The 17,298-nt window shown below is 51.4% G+C and overlaps 1 protein-coding gene across 1 annotated transcript; it reads right to left on the bottom strand.

Moving 5' to 3' along the window:
• Window positions 1-250: 250 nt before the first annotated feature.
• On the bottom strand, window positions 251-4,633 carry Sohlh1 (spermatogenesis and oogenesis specific basic helix-loop-helix 1). The gene is made up of 8 exons (XM_021156832.1): window positions 4,476-4,633; window positions 4,063-4,197; window positions 3,549-3,696; window positions 2,987-3,111; window positions 2,592-2,725; window positions 1,818-2,004; window positions 1,259-1,335; window positions 251-696 (listed from the first exon to the last, which is right to left on the bottom strand). Exons 1-8 carry the CDS (start codon window positions 4,538-4,540, stop codon window positions 494-496), a joined length of 1,074 nt encoding a protein of 357 aa, XP_021012491.1. The 5' UTR covers window positions 4,541-4,633; the 3' UTR covers window positions 251-493.
• Between the last annotated feature and the right edge of the window lie 12,665 nt (window positions 4,634-17,298).

The following is a 17,298-nucleotide window of genomic DNA, read 5'->3' as shown; positions in this document are numbered from 1 at the left end:
GTCCCCAGAAAGGCTCCACCCAACTCAAACACCTGACCCCAGGGAGGAGGAGGAGGAGGAGGAAAGCACTGGGACAAGGCACAGAAGTAGGTTACTCAGCGATCCTACCAAGCTGGGAACCTCTGCTCAAAGATCCAGGCAGCTGCCTGTGCTCTGAATGGAGTTGGGGCAATGTGCCCAATGAATCGGATTAATTACTCAAAAGCCAGGGAAATTTTGTTTCTGCCAGAAAAACCACTTTCCTCTTTAATACAAACTCCACTCACAGCCCTGCCAGCCTCCCTCAAATTAGGCCTCAGCTGCAAACCAAACCCAAAATACAACACCCAGGCACAGGACAGCTCCCCAAACCCAAAACCCAACACCCAGGCACAGGACAGCTCCCCAAACCCAGAATACAACACCCAGGCACAGGACAGCTCCCCAAACCCAAAACCCAACACCCAGGCACAGGACAGCTCCCCAGCAAACTAAACTATGGGGGACTCAGCTATCAGGGGAAAAAGTCAGGGAAGATGCTGTCTGCTTCATCCTTCAGGGCCAGGCCAGGGCTGCCAAAATCCAAACCCCACAGCTCTCCAGGACCAGCCTGGAGCTCCTGGGAGCAAAGCTCAGGGTCTCCGATGAAGCTTGGCTCTGCCCCATCCACTGGGCTGCTCCTGGCAAGGGCTGGGCCTCCTCTGCCCTCCACCGACCCTGGAAAGAAAAGAAACATCAGTAAGGCAGACATGTACCTCAGACACTGGCCAAAGACTGGCCACAGCATGGTAGGGGTTCCCATGCTGCGACCACAGTGTCCATTCTAGGTGCCTGTTGCCCCTCTGTGAGAGAATGTGAACCCCCATTTCTCTCCTCCCAGTGAGGTAGGATGATGCCAAGTCTGGTGACCCTACTCTCATGCCTCAGGAGATGTTCTCCATGCCAGAACCACAGAGGTGTTCACTCAACACGGGATCCTACAGATTGAGGAGACGCAGAACACCTGACTTGTCCTGGTGCTGACCTAGGAACATTTCTGAGAACACCCAGGACTCACACAGCCATTTGCACATATCATGTGCTCATGTCATTGCATATGGTCAGACTTTACCTCTGTCCCTGCCTGTCATCCTGAACATTGCCAGATGCGGGGAGGTGATTTGGGGACCTTGGGTCAGAGAGCAAGCTGGGATTGGATAGAGTCTCCTGGTCCTGTCTAGCTGGACACAGGCCCCAGAGCCAGGGCTGGTGTGGGGAAAGGCAGCCTAGGATCACTCACCCAGCCACCAGTCAGGATTGGTGGTCATCAGAAAGGATGCTCCATCCACCACATCGGACCCTGCCCCTGTGGTGTACCTGGAGATGAAAAGATCCCCAAGTCACCACAAGTGCACCTAGACACCCGAAACCAACAGAAACACAGCCCCATCCTGCAAAGGCCCTTCAGAGTCCATGGAGGCCGACTCCAACAGGACCAAGTGTAGAAATTGCAGCCGAAGGGCACAGGCCATAGCCATTGGGCTCTGCTGAACAGAGATCTGTGCTGGCTTCTCCAGCCACAGCCTCATCCCTCCCTTTGCCTCCCACATCCCAGCTGGTGTGTGCTCCCCAAACACAAAATTATTTCACCATCAGCCCAAACAAAAGACAATTAGGAGACAAAAATGTTTTAGAAACACATATCAGAAAGCCACATGGTGAGTCTGGCTTGGGCCAGCTGCCTGGGCCTCCTCTCAGTGTGGTGTAGAAGTCAGGACCAGAAGCTTCCAGAAGCGGAGAAAAGCACAGACTAGTGCTAGGCCATAGGCAGGCACACACACATACTCAGAAGCACCCACCTGGCATCAGGCACAGATGCCAAGACCAAGTTGGCCTCCTCAGCCAGCATGCCCGAAGATTCAGGGTCCCCGGCCAGGGATGCCACCTGGTGTGACCCACCAGGAACAATGTCACTTGCCTCGGGAGTGGCTGGCTGCCATGAGTGAGGGATCCAGGGTGGGAGCCCAGGACCCAAGCTGGAAGACTCTTAACAGGGAGAAGATAGGTTAGCCCACATGGCTTAGTCCAGGTACTGTCCTACAGTGTGTGCATATGAAAGCCAAAGGTACTTGACAACAGGTGACCATGTAGGGGAATGTCCAACTCTGTGTCAGGGCAGATTCCTGGAAAAGTAGTCTCTAGGCCTTGGATCGCTAACATGGGCTCCAGTCAGGAGTCCCCTCAGCACTGCTCCTATGAGCTTGGTCAAGCTCCTTCCTCCCTCAGACCAGCTGACTATCCCCAGGCCTGTGTATGCGGCTGCTTAGAACCCCTGCCGGCCAGCTGAGACTTGTAGACATGGCAAATATAAATGATGGGAGACCAAACATCCAAGAAGGGCAAACTGGCATGAGAAGCAGCCCACCTGGTGACTCACTGGTACCTCCTGACCAGGGCTTGCCACTGGAGAACAAGACCCCATGCACTAGAAAACAGCTAGAAAAGCTACAGGCCTCACAACTGCCCCGATTTCAGCAGAGGCAGAGGTGAGACAGCCAGCTGTTCTAGATTCTAGACATGGGGGAGTTAGCCCTTTCAGCCACAGCAACGGTCATTTCAGGGTCATAGGTTACCTGGCTCACTGAATGACAACGCGCTCTGGCGATGACCAGGGCAGGAAGAAGGTCTCTCCAGCAGCTCTGACTCTCTCTCAGTAGCCAGGCTCTGGTCTGTATCCAGCATCCCAAAGCATGGGGGGTCCTGTATCCTGAAAAAGTACAAGACATTGAGGAGTTCAGAGCCCCAGACAGCAGGAGAAGAGCCAAGTAACCCTCCCCCATCTTCCCAGTGCCCCAAGTCTGCTGACAAGGGCACCCTGTGTAATGTTGTGTCACAGCAGGCTCTCAAGGGACCATCTAAAGGCATTTGAGCACCAGCAGTGATGTCACAGGTGTGTGACACTATTACACAGCTAATGCTACTGCTCAGACAGAGCCCAGGGCGCAAGGATGGCCCCAGGGAGACTAACCGAGCCACAGCAGATGCTTTGGCTATACCGGAGTCTGGCTCGCTGTCTGCAACCTGATTCGCCAGGGTTACCTGCAGAACATCACCCTGCCACATGTGCCACATCTCCTGGGGAGGCTGAGGAACCTGAAGTTTAAACACACACAAACCAGCCAGAAACTCAGAGTCACACAGGGAAAGAAAGACGTGTCTAGACTGAAGCTTCACTCCTCAAACACCCACCCCCAATCTCCCGCTCTTGGGTCAAGCTGTATCCACCCACACACCACAAGTGTACATGGGACTGAGACTAGAGCAGTAGTCTTAGGCTCAAAGGGTAGACGTCTGAGTGTGAGTGCTCTTGGCCAGAACTGGACATAGGGAGACCCTGAAACTCCCACACACTGGCATCACATACGGGCAACTCTTGCCCCCTTAGGAGAATACCAACTGGTATGGTCTGAATGTATCATGAGGTGCAGAGTGGGCTGAAGGCTGGAGCCCAAGAAGACAAGGGGCATGGCGCCCTTAAACAAGGATATCCCCTAGCAGCACCTGACAAGGCCCGCCTGCTTACGACTCACAGAGAGTTGCTCCCAGCTAGGGTCCATGCTGTGGGCAAGCTGGAGGAAGTACACAGACATCTCCAGGACAGATGCCATGTCCTCCCGTCGGCCATCAAACTGAGGCAGTAGAGCCCGCAAGTGCTCACAGCTCAACGAGATCCGCCTCCTGCTTCCAGACAAGGAAAACAAAAATCCTACCCTCACCAGATAGCAAAAGAACCCACCACTGAGCAGCCTCCAAGGCCTCCTGAGCAGCAGGTTCAGCCCTGCAGCAGCCTGTCCCATTGGAACCCAGGAGGCACACCAGAACTCTGGGCTGACTGCACAGCCCTGAAGCAGCAACTCTGTTCTGGTATGTGAAAGGGTGAATCCAAGTCAAATTGTAGTAACAACCCGCCTACTCCACAACGCTGAGCTTACTTTTGAATCTGGTTTTAATCCTGGTTGGTCCAGATGAATATAAGCACATTAAACCACAGACCTAAACTCCTCCACCCCATTGGCATACTGCCCACCCCGAGGTTGCCCGCACCTGCGTTCTCTCTCGCTGACCACGTTTCTCCGAAGACTGGGGCCCAAGTTTGCAGCAGCCACAGGAGCCGTGCAGAGAGCTGAGCTTTGTGAGGGGGTCTGCAAGATGTCCTGAGTCTCAAGCTGAGGAGTCTTGCTACAGAGAAAAGAGCCACGACCACCTATGAACCTCACAAAAGGCACCAGCGCCCCATATGGAGAACTAGGGCATCTGGGGTAGACGTCTGGAAGAAGTGAAGACCGGCCTGGGTCATCCAGGAATAGCACCTGGCCAGCTCACGACCCCTCCCCCACCTCCTCCACGCCAAGATGGGAGCTCTGCCTGGCTGTGCCAGGTAAGGTGAAGATGTAAGTCACCCCTTGGCAAAGGTCTTGGAACCTGACCCTCTCAGAGCCCGTCAACCCAAATTTTACCTGCATCCCATAATGCCGGAGACTCCGTAATCCTCAGTGGCCCGCTCGTGGCCACCGGACGCCATTGGCACGAAGTTTGAGGGAAGCAACAAGCCAGAAGCCGCAGATAGCCCTTAGCTAGGTCCACCAGCCCGCCCTCTCACCCACACTGTGCCTACCCCAGGAGCTCTGCATCCAACCAGCACCTGGGTGCCCACTCTTATGCAAGCGTCTCACTCCCCGCCCCCCGCCCCGCCTGCCCACTTCGTGCTGGGCTTGCCCCGCCCCTTCTCGTGTTTGACTCCCTGCTTCACGTGCAGACCTTCAGGCCACGTGACCTGATCACAGCCCACGTGATAGCTTGCAGCTCTGTTTCTGACCCCTTTGCCAGAAAGTAGCAACACAGTTCCACATAACCCGTCTCTAGTGGATTTCTAGGGCCATGGCCAGTGGGATGCCCAGGCCTCCGCTTTCTCTTTTTGCCAAGCATTTGTTCGTTCCCACCCAAGATGACTCTGCCTACAGCTCTTTGGAGCAGACTACAGGGCTATTTGGAGTCCAGCCCTGCCCTCGAGAAGCTCACAACCTAGTTGGGAGAAGAAGGCTGTTCCACAGTATAAGGGACCCTGGCCAGTCTCAAGAGGACACTAGGGTGTTCAGGTATGCTCTCTCAGATGGTTCCTTCTAGCAGATGTTCTTCCCAAAAACCACAGTTATCACCCACCCTGCCGGATCACCAGAGCCAGGCAGCACCTGGCCTTCGCTGGTGAAGCACTCAGCTGGCCTGCCAACCCCTACCTAAGCGCCTGCAGCCAGAAGTGTTAGCGACCTGCATTCCAGATCTAAACCCGTTCAGCAGTTTGGAGACCCGCATCTGGAGCCTGTCCTCAAAAGCTCAGTCCTCGCTGGCAGGAGTCCCTTAGCAAATATTCCCTAGATGACAGAAGGGAGGAAAGGGGAAACAGGGAGGGGGCTGAAGGAACATGTAGTGGTGAGAGATGGGTGCAAGAGATGCAGGGACTTCTCAGAGGATAGATGATACAGATCACCGCACCTCTCCTGGGGACCTGCAGAGAATGGGCAGGTAGTGCCACAGAGGAAAGGACACATAGTGGGACCTCTTACCTCTGCTTCCAGTTGGGTGGAGTCATGGTTGAAGGGCTTGGGGTGAGCTGGAGAAAGGTAATACTTGGACATTGTAAATGGAATGGTCTTGTCCCTCTCTTCATCTTTGCTCTGCTCCAGGCACCAGAAAAAAATCATTCTGCTACCAGCCTTCAGATGAAGATGTAGAACTCTCAGCTCCTCCTACACCATGGCAGGATGAGAGCCAGGGTACTGCTGACATGGGCTCACAGGCTCAGGCAACCTTGGTAGGAAGGCACAGCCTTCAACTAAGGACAGAGGTGTGGAGAAAGAGCCAGGGGGCTTACTCTTTGTACTGAAGGCTTGGGGCTAAGGCCCACCATTCCCCAGCCAGATGAGGCGGCCACAGTACTTGGGGCTCCCACTTCAGGCAGAGACACATGGTTGCCGGTGTAGTGAGGGCTTGAGATGGAGCTGGAAATGCTTAGAGACACTGGGTTCTGAAAACGCTGTGGAGTCTGGGGGAAGAAGAGAGGAGGAACATGGCAGCTCCACACAGGGAACCGACCCAGCAGGACCTGCTCACAGTGGCCGTCTCCCCTCTTACTCGGGCTACACTCTGGGCTTGGATCTTCCGGGCAGAATGTTGCCATATACTCATTTATGTAAAGCCTTCCAAAATGCCTCCCAGCTTGCTACCTCTGATGGCCCAGTGTCTTAGTCAGGGTTGTACTGCTGTGAACAGACACCATGACCAAGGCAACTCTTATAAAGGACAACATTTCATTGGGGCTGGCTTACAGTTCAGAGGTTCAGTCTGTTGTCATCATGGTGGGAAGCCTGGCAGCATCCAGACAGGCATGGAAGAGCTGAGGGTTCTACATCTTCATCTGAAGGCTGCTAGCAGAATACTGACTTCCAGGCAGCTAGGATGAGGTATTAAAGCCTACGCCCACATTGACACATCTACTCCAAGTCCACACCCCTTCATAGTGCCACTCCCTGAGCCAAGCATATTCAAACCACCACACCCGACAAGGCCACCTCCCTGCTAGACCCTAGTCAGTTGGTGATGTAGACCCAGATAGGGTCTCTCTGAGTGATGGTCTGGATCCCCCGGTAGTAAACCTGCCAAAGGGGTCAGTTGGCTGTTGGGCAGATGGAGGTGAGGCATAACTAGGGGATGTAGAGCCCAGATCAGTGAGTGGCAGTCTGTATCTCTTCTGAGGACTGTGGAGCACCCCAGCCCTCTGCAGAGCCAACTGTACCTCTGTCTCAAAGTATCTGTGTCCAGTCTGCCCTCCTGCAAATAGACACGGGGCCTCTGGTGGTTTGAATAAGAATGCTTATAGACTCATAGGCTCATAGACTTGAATGCTTAGTCCTGGAGTGGCACTACTTGAGAGGGAATGGGAGGTGTGGCCTTGTTGGAGTTAAGAAGTGTGTCACTGGGGGTGGACTTTGAGATTTCAAAAGCCCAAGCCAAACCCAGTGGCTCTCTGCTCCTGCTTTCTGCAAGATTCTGATGTAGAACTCTCAGCTACTTCTCCAGGACCGTGTCCGCCTGCATGTGCAATGCTTCCTACCATGATAAATAATGGACTAAACCTCTGAAACTGTAAGCCAGTCCTGATTAAGTTCTTTCTTTTATAGGAGTTGCCTTGGTCATGGTGTCTGTTCACAGTGATAGAACACTATGACAGGACTTTTGGGAGGGTTGATGGGAGTGGAATCAGTCATCCTACTTGTGATCCCTCTAGTATACTGACCTAGCCCCCAGTGAGAGACTGGGTTCGTAGCTTTTCTCTGGAGAAAAGCATGAACAGAAGTCATCTCAACCTCCTTCCATCTCCAAGGTACCCTGTGTTTGTCTCTCCTGCCCCCACTTCTCATTGCCACAGTGTTGGTTTGGAGAGGGTTCTTCAAGACACTGGACAGCAAAGGCTCCTGGAGCCCTTAAGGTCCATATTTAAGGTTTCAGGGTATCTTATGAATAACCTGTCTGCCAGAATGTTGCCCTGCATCACTAGGATGTAGCACCTGAGGGTGGTACTGTACCCACTCCACTACCTGTTGATAGGTGCTCATGTGAGTGAGGGCTGGCAGAGGTCACTGTGATACCTGGGGTCCAGACAGCATTTAGCCTAGCAGGTTCTGGCAGGAGTACCCTAGAGCACTGGGGTTCTAGGTGCAGGCCTCTATCCTACTGAGCACTGTTGGAAGGAGAGGAAGAAAGGGAAAGCTGGCAGGACACAGTAGCCATGCAATTCCATGGATGCTTGCCCACTTTAAATGTGGAGGTCCCCCCCATTCCCAGTGTCCCACGTAAGCCCCACAGTGTTAGGGTGCAAGGTGTAACCAGCAGGGGGCGCTCAAGGACAAGAGCCCAGACCCTGGGGGCGGGGACGGGACAGTTTTTTTTGTTGTTGCTGCTGCCTCCCCCTAACCCCCACTTCCAATCTTGGAAGAAAAAAAAAAGACTTAAGTGTTTCTGGCCAAAGTGAAGAGAGGGGTGATTGTGGTTTCCGACTTATCCCTCACCAAGTCTGCATGCCCCCTAGTAGTTATCGCCCTCCTGTGGGAATTCCACAGGTCCCCTGTGGATGCACCATCCGGGACACATCCTCCGATTCCCTGTGACAGACCTCGCATCCTCGGGACTCTCTGCAGCCTTTCTTGGGAAGGAGCATTTATTTGGACCAGCCTAGTAGCGCCACATGGGGTGTGCTGGATGCCACAGTGGCTGGAACACAGCCTTTCCGAAGTCCAGAACTCAAGACTGTCCATATATTTGGAGATGAAAGTAAGATGAGGTGTAGAGAGCGCCCCTTCTTCACATCCTCTGCAAAGAGCACTCAGGTGCAGGCGTCGGGAGGGACTCACGAGGCATCTCCACGTAACAGTAGCAGCACTGGGACCAGAAAGAAGTACACCACACAGAAAAGCAACCCCTGCCAGACAGAGCCACTGGGAAGAGGGTGAGGGAGGTGTTACAAGACTAGGCAGTGGTAGCTTTCTGCTGGCCATTTCTTTGCAGCTGCTGACTATTGATTCCTGTGAGGAAGGACTTCCAGTGACCTGTGAACCAGCCCTTCTAGACATCAAGAACACATAGCTAGTACCTACCCAAGTGACCACATGCCATGCAATACTGGTGGATGGGCCCAGGGTCAACAATGCACATTGGTGGCATTGATCCTGGTCCTGGTCCTCTATGCTCCCTTCCCCACCTCTTTCCCAGCCTATCTCTGCTTTTCTGAGGCTAAGCATACTGAAAGGGAGTCGGGGGATGCTGCCACTGCTGACAGTTTGCCCTGTCTTTGAGGACCATTCTGGGTGAAGGCCCAGGTTTTCACCTGGAGCTTCAAAGGCCAGAGACACTCCTAGAAGTCCTAGGTGAGACAATGTGGGGTTGGGAGCAAATGCTCTGAAAGCAGACAGTGTCCTTGGGAAATAGAGAGCACCCGGCCCGCCCCTGGCTAGAGCCAATCAACAGCTGCCTGCCAGGCAGAGTAACCCCGGGAGGGCTCTCTGGTTTCTGTGACCTTGCTGTTTGGGGACCCTCTGCCACATATATCTGTGATTTGATGTCACAATTTGCTGCCTGGTTGCAGTCCAAGCAGGGACACTGCGTCCTTGCATTCTGGGCTTCAGCTCCAGGACTAGTGGCATCTTCCACCTGGCACTGTCCACAAGTCTTCTGTTCCTGCCCCCTCCCCGCCCCCAAATCTGAGCCTGACTTCTGTCCCTGCACAGATCTGCTCTCAAACCTTCAGGCAGAGCTGCTGCCAGGACTGTAGGGCTGGTGTTAAGGCGGCAGTGGGGGTGGGGGGGTGAGCCCTTCATGATACCAAGCTGGCAGTTCACAGTGGCCTTAGCAGGGGCCTGGGGGTAGGAGCTGAGAGTCCTGAGTGGATCAGCCCTGCCTTGGATGTATCTCTGTTTTATAGGTGCTGGAAAATGCGAAGTACTTTTCTCAAGGGAGTTTTGAGTCTCACAGTGTCTGCCAGCTCATCTCTATCAGCCCTGCACCAATGCTGCTAACATACCCAGACTTCATCATAGCTGACAAGTAGGGATCCAGAGACGTCCTCCTAGGTCACTAGACATTGTCCTCTTCTGTTATGCACCTGAGTGTGATTCGGGGTTTTCAGCCCCAAGATGACAGCCAGTATGGCAGAGGGAGGGGCCTTGACATTGTTGTCTGTTTCAGTTCTTTGGTTGTTTTTTAGAACAGGGTTTCTCTGTGTACCCCTGGATGTCTTGGATATACCTATATATACCTGAATATACCTATAGAGCAAGCTGGCCTCAAACTCAAAGATCTGCCTGTCTGTCTCCAAGTGCTGGCATTAAAGGCATGTGCCACCACTGCCTGGGCGACATTGCTGACTTAAAGCAAAGAGTTCCTCTCTACCACTCTAGTACACTTCCCACCAGAGCACAGACCTTTCCTGGAACTGTGTGTTCCGAACAGCCTGGATCCCAGCCATCTCGGGACCCTCTGGGCCCTGAAGACTGAGAAACAGAACTTGATCTTGGCCTGCAGCCAGAGTACAAGCCTGGCTTGCCCTCTGGGTCTGTGGTTAAGCAGCAGTGTCTCCAGGGCAGCAGGAAGTGGCCCAGGCCCACATGCAGCCCTGGCTGGCAAGAGGAACAGTCAGACAGCTCTACAGCCAAAGCTGGAGGGAGCTCAGCAGCCACCCAGGAGGCAGAGGTAGGAGCAAGGGACAGAATGGTCCTCAGGATTCCAGTGCCAACTGTAGATGTAGCCTAGGTATTTACTCAGCATTCCCGAGAGTGCAGACTCAGCAAGCCAGGGAAAGCAAGCCAGTAAGCAGCATCCCTCCATGGCCTCTGCATCAGCTCCTGCTTCCAGGTTCCTGCCCTGCTTGAACTCCTGTCCTGACTTCCTCTAGCAATGGACTATGATCTGGAAGTGTAAGCCAAATAAACCCTTTCCTCCCCAACTTGCTTCTGATCATGGTGTTTCCTCGCAGCAATAAAACCCAGGCTAAGACACCCACCTAGTTTAGATTTTTAGTTGATGAAGTTAGATCATATGGGTTTGCTGTCTTTTGCAATTGCTCCTTTTGGTCTTCTTGGTGTTCACACAGATAAGGCCACGTTCCCAAGGGCAGCCAGCTTCCCAGGCACAACCAGAACCAGTGAGAACAAGGCAGAGCCTGTGTGTGGTTAAGCAGACCTCAGTGTTGGACTTTGCCCTCTGTGGCTCCCTTGCCTTTGAATCTTCCTTTGGACCTGGTGAGGTAGCATTTGCCACCAAGCCCAGTGTCCTAGGGTTTCCATGCTGTGATAGAACACAGTGACTAACAACAGCTTGAAGAGGGAAGGGTCTATTCCATTTCATACTTCCAGGTAACAGTCTGTCGCTGCAGAAAGTCAGGGCACGAACCCAAGAAGGCCAAGAACCTGGATGCAAGAACTGAGGCAGAGGCCATGGAGGAACACTGTTTACTGGCTTGCTCCCTCAGCCAGCTTCACTCATCAGTAGTACCTCCCACCATGACCCACATTGATTATCCATCATCAGTTAAGATAATGCCCCACAGGCTTGCCCACAGGCCTTTGTAGTGAGGGTGTTTTCTCTACTGAGATTTCCTAGTCCCAAATGATTCATGAGTGTATGTCAAGTTAATGTAAAACTTACCAAGACTCCAGCTTCCTGAGTTCAATCCCTAGAAACCACATGGCAAAGAGACTCCACAAAGATGCCCTCTGACCTCCGCATGAGTGCCCTGGCACGTTTGCCATGAGAGTCCTCAGGACTCAGCTTTGTCCATACCCTTGATGTAGTGCCAGGGGTGATGTTTGCCCCTTGACTCTCTCTCTGCAACAGCCAGGGCACCTCTCTTCCTTCCAGTTGGTTGATACAGAAAGATACCACTGAGTGTCACTTCCGGTGACTCCAGTCCCAGTGCTGCTCAAACTCTGAGCTTTCACTTTGCTTCAGGAGGTGTCAGGGAGCCGCCATGTCTGTCATAGACACCAAGCTCCTTTCCCTAGGGAGAGCTACCTACCCTGCAGCCTGGCAGCTCCCACAGTTCTGGCATTTTAACTGTGCAGAGAAGCAGATAGACTTCCTGCCATGGTTAACGTTAGCAGAGAGTGGCTGCTGCACCGAATCCTCACCACAGTGACACCGCAGTGCTACCTTTAGGACGCAGATGCTTGGTGGGGACACCCAGGAGTCTGTAGGCATGCATGCATAAACACACATAAACATTCATACACCCATGTGCACACACATGCAGATGCATATCCAGGCACACATAAGCATGCATGTCTGGCTTTACAGATGCATATTCATGTGCCCACACAAGTATAAATCTGTCCATGGCAATACACATGTGGAAATGTACACAAAATGTACATATTCACAGGTACATATACATACCTGTGCAGGTGCATGAACACAGAAGCATATATTTGTCCATGTGTACACATGGAAAAATGCACACATTACACCTTTTTGTACACAAACGCAGGCATGCATACACATGTGCATGTACCCATGTGTGTACACCTGTGCATATTCTATACACAAGAACATGCGTGCGCATTTCATACACACCTCTGCACACATGCATGCATGCATGTGTCTCTGTATATATACAGGATATATCCACTAAACCTGTCATTTTGCAAGGTCAGTGAATGGGATGCTTGTGTGAACAGTGGAAGGATGAATCCCAGCAGAGGGAATACCCTGCCCACAGACGATGGTCCTATACAAGCACTAAACACATTAGATTCTTAAAAGGAATCTTGCAAGAACAGCACAAACCCCCCCTTCCCGGGAACTCCTCCTGTGGAGCAGTCCTTGCCTCCCTCTGAGATCAGAAAAGCACCTGGAACTGCTCTGGCTGGTGAAGCCAGGCAGAGTGTTTAACGATGGGATCAGGCACTACCTGCGAGCCCACTGTGGCTCTCAGAATTGAAACTGTGATTGCCACACAGGAGGATACTCTCTACATTGTATTCAAACTGGGAAGACAAAGAAATTCCCTTCTCTTTTAGGGTTCTTCAAAAAGCAGATATGCCTAGCTTTTGATTTTGTTGTCTAGAGAGAGTCTCACTATGTAGCTCTCATTGGTCTGGAATTTGCTATGTAAAACAGGCTGGGCTCAAACTTTTAGAGATTCTACCTGTCTCTGCTTTCTAAGTGCTAGGATTAAAGGTATGTGCTACCACACTCGCAAAAATTATATTTATTTAGGTATCTGTCAAGGAGGAAGTTGTCAAGCTTAGTGGCAAATGCCCTTACCTTTTAAGCCATCTCTCCTGTGCCTAGTGTTTTGTTTTTTGTTTTGTTTTATTTTTTTTTTAATGGAGTCCTATTAAGAGACCTGAATGCCTGCAGCAGTGTGTCCTTGCAGACTCCTGTGGGCTCCTGGGGAGCTGTGAGTTCAGGGTGGCCTGGGGCAGAGCTACTAGCTACTCCTGAGTTACTCTATCAGGTCTCTGCATCATTAGACCTTAAAAATAAGGCTATAAGGAAAAACTAACCAACCTTGCCCAGGCTGCCTCTGAAATGGGGTGAGGAGACCTCCATGATACTCCTGATGACAATGACAATGACGATGGGGATGCTGGCATGTCACAGGCTCATGTTTCCTACCATGCTATCCACCAGCTCTGTCTTGCTGCCCTGTGAGTTTCCCATCATCAAGGAGGCAGAATGTCTCTTCATTTTATTTCCGTATTGAATTATTTTCTCATCTTTGGACAGCCACTCATCCAGGCTGCCTTTCACTTTCTGCTGGGTTACTTCTAGGTCTCTGTGGCTTTGCGGTCAGCGAGGTGTTCTTTTGTCTCAGTCATTTGTCCTTCCTGTTGTGGACAGTGTCATCCAACTGCAGAAGAGGTTTGGAGTCCATTCCTCTGTGCCTTTGAGGGGTTTGTGTATTAAATGAAAACTTCCCCTCTCTGAGGATTTCTCTTGCATTGTCTTCCAGCCCTTTTCCTTGGCTCAAGGCTATGAAGGAGGTCTGATTTGATTCCATCCTATCCAATGGCAGGCATGCAACTGTAGGAGCTGTGTAGGAGCACAGGCTCTAGAGCCAAGAATCTGGACTCAAACACTGACCCTGCCAAGGGCAAGGAAACAGCAGCCAGATGAAACAAGTCCTGAGGCTTCAATCTTGTAAATATACAAGATTGAGAGATTGATTGAGAGAGCCTAAGCTGAAAGTATCCAAATCAAACATACAGAGGCCACCACAGCTGTGAATCAAGACACATCTTATATTGGCTATATAACTAGGCTTTATGGACTGTGGCCACACCCTGAATGCCTCTCATCTCATCTTGGAAGTTAAACAGAGCCTGGTCTGTTTAGTACTTGGGTAGGAGAACTTGGTCTTATCATCCATGTGGCACTGGTTTGTACTAAGGAAAGATGAGACTGAAGGTCATAGAGCCTTGTACCAAGGATCCAGGAGGCTGCTGAGGTCAGGGAGTGTGTGACCTCACTTGCAAGGAAGCCTTGAGAGACAACTGTGTGAAGCCTGAGCTTCTGTAGAGATCCCAGGGTGTTGGAGATGCCAGGACCATATGAGCTGAGGGAAGCTGAAAGCATAGAGTGGAGATGAACCATGAAAGAGACTGTGCTGCAGGCAGCAAGGATGGAGGTGGGCAGCCACTGTTGGACTGAGTCTCAGGCGCTCTACACGGGGCCACAGGGTTGGGTGTTTCCCCAACTGGCTTTTAGACTCATCTTGATCTGATTGTTCCTTGGTATGTTCCCATCCCTCCCATTTGTAGTGAGAATGTTTACAGTATGCCATTGTATATTGCAAGCATATCTCTCTCATGTTATAAGAGTTCACAGTTAATAGATTGTCTCAGGTGAGACTTAAACTTTTAAAGAGTTTTGGAACTGTTAGATACCATGGGGGCATTTAGAGCTGGAATAAATTCATTTCACATTATGGACAGTTATAAACCTACAGGGACAGGAGGATGAAGGGTATAGCTTAAAAGTGTCTGGATGCCGGGCAGACAAGGAGTAGACTCGTGATGGTAAATATTGATCATTAACAGGATCTAGGGTCATCTAGGAGACAAGTCCCTCTAGGAGAATCTCTAGGCAATGTCTTTGAGAGAGTTTCTTGGTTAAGTTAATTGAGCTGGGAAGCCCCACGCTAAGGGTGGTCAGCAGGACTCCTTGAGCTGGCCAAGATTGAATGAAAAAGGAAAAAAGTGAGATTATCTCTCTCAGCTTCCTGACCGGATGCCATGTGACCAGCTTCCTCACCTCCTGCAGCAGTGTCTTCTCCATTATGATGGACGGCACCCTTCATCTGTGAGCCCTAGTAAACTTCACCATGCTCCCTAAGTTGCTTTTGCTGGGCACTTTGTCATCAGGATGGTCGTTGCATCAGGACCTCCTGGCCTCTGCCCTGGAGCATCCTTGAGCTTCTTGTACTCCTGACTCCATGTATCCTCACTGTGAAATATGGTCCATATCCGGGATGAGGCATCAGCTTTGCCCAGTGTTTTCTGAGAGCTATCTTCAAGGGGTTTTGAAAGCATGCGCTCCTGGCCAAAAGAGAAAGACAGGGATGTCCCAGTCCAGCCATTTTAGCCTTTGTCTCAAAACCGGTAGGTTTGGTGCACTCACCTTGTATCAGGTCTGGTAATAGTCCTGCTTGGGATGTTTTGATCATTCTGTGCTGACATGTGGCTCCTGAAGTGCCTAGTGATAAGTTTTTCTCCACCAGTGAAATGAGCCAATTCCAGACAGATTAAAGTATAGAAAGGCAGGTTTGTCAGGAAGCAGCTCTCGAGCAAGTTTACCAACCACACAGGTGGGGGTCCGTTGCCATGTAGGTTGGAGAGACAGAGTAGCTGAGAAGACAAAGAGAAAGCACTCATGCAGAGAGAAGAGACCAAAATGTCTACATTGTATATGGAAGAGCTTCTGAGGCAGGGAAGGCTCAGCTCCTCAGCTTTTTTCTTTTCCAACCTGTAACAGAGGTGGCTGCCAGCCATGTGGCTATCCTTAATCAAGATGGTGCTAAAGCCATGATTCCACCTTCTTTATCCCATAAATGAGATGGTGGCCAGCCACGTGCTGTTTATATCTTTCCTGCCACTGGCTGATGTGCAGCCACGTGGCTGTGGGAAGGGGGTGGATTTAGAGTAGCAGGCTGCTCCCTCACCATCAGTGTTGCTGCTCTTCCCTGGGCCTCACAGGATGGGATGGGATGCAGGTGGGGTGGGGGTGGGGCTAGGCAGCACCTAGGGCTGAGTGTGCGGAGGTGCTCAGCTGCTGAGGCTGCGCTGCAGTGATGAAGGGGAGCAGGAGAGCTTGGTTCCAAAACACTGGACATAGGGACTTCAGACCAACTTGGATAAATTTTTTGGTTTTAGATCTGGTGGTACCCACTCTCCCAGCCTTTGCAAGAGACCTGAGGAGCTATGGAATATAGTCCCACCCAACAGCCTGGGGTCTAATGGTGGTGGTGGCTAAGCCTCAGACTTTTTCAGACTTGGGACAAACAGACTTGAGATGCTCATAACCATGATTTTCAAAAGACAATAAGCTTGTCTCTGCTATGGGTTGGAGAAAACAAAAACCAAAAAACGAAAAAACAGCATACCTTGCTTGGTGGCCAGGATACCCAAACCTTGTAACATAATAATAACCTCCTTGGTGTTAATTTTAGGAACATTAAATTGTTTACACCTAAGCCGGGCATGGTGGCGCACGCCTTTAATCCCAGCACTCGGGAGGCAGAGGCAGGCGGATTTCTGAGTTCGAGGCCAGCCTGGTCTACAAAGTGAGTTCCAGGACAGCCAGAGCTACACAGAGAAACACTGTCTCGAAAAACCAAAAAAAAAAAAAAAAATGTTTACACCTGTTAGAACTTGGTTTTTGTCTTCTGAAAATTACGGCTATGATTATGGATTCAAAAGTCTTTTACCCGAAGGCTCCCTGGAACAAAGACCAGGTCTATGTCCTGGCACAGATGTGCTTGGCCTGGCCAGGCAGCTCAGCAGGGAAGACCCAGAAGGGGCAACTGATGCTCCAAGGCTACTCATAGAGTCCAAAAATTGAGTCAGGCAGAGAGAAGGATGAGGGAAAGGAGAGGTCCCATGTGGCCGCAGAGGAACCCCGCTCCCCTCGCCCCTAGTCTCAGCACCAGATAAGTTATTCTCCCCCAGTGAAGTGAGCCAATGAAGACAGATTAGAGTATAGAAAGGAAGGTTTCTTGGGAAGCAGCTCTGGGACGAACAGGAGGAGGTCAGTGAAGTTGCCATGGGGGCGGTGGGGGAGATAGAGGGGAGGGGAGAGAGAAAGTGTGCAAAGAGAGGAGAGAGACGCAAATGTCTGCCTTAATTAAATAGGAGAGCCTCTGGGGAAGGGAGGCCTAGCCCCCTGGTTCAGGACAGAGGGCTAGATGTGCCCGTCATGCTCTGTAACAGGTAGGAACTGAGGAATGCTGGGAGAGCCTGGAGGCTAGGTCCAATTTGGTATGTCAAATATGCAACTCTGCTGTTTGTCCGGAGTCTGAATCCTAACACCTAGCAAAGGCTTGGACATGTTTTCATGCACTCAGTGAGTGCCCTTCCTGTCCTTCATGCGGGGCTGTGTCCTTTTTGCCCTGTTCTCTCTAGATTGATCACCTAGCCGGTCCCAAGACTAAGCTCTCCAAATGGTCTTCCAGGTGACCTGGATAGGTTGGCCCTGAGGCCCAACTTGAACTCTGTTCCAAACCAGGAACTGCCG

The sequence above is a fragment of the Mus caroli genome, unplaced genomic scaffold (assembly GCF_978045245.1).
Source record: "Mus caroli unplaced genomic scaffold, Mus_caroli_1 scaffold_2, whole genome shotgun sequence".
NCBI lineage: Eukaryota > Metazoa > Chordata > Mammalia > Rodentia > Muridae > Mus > Mus caroli.
This window is presented reverse-complemented; position numbering and strand designations above follow the sequence as displayed.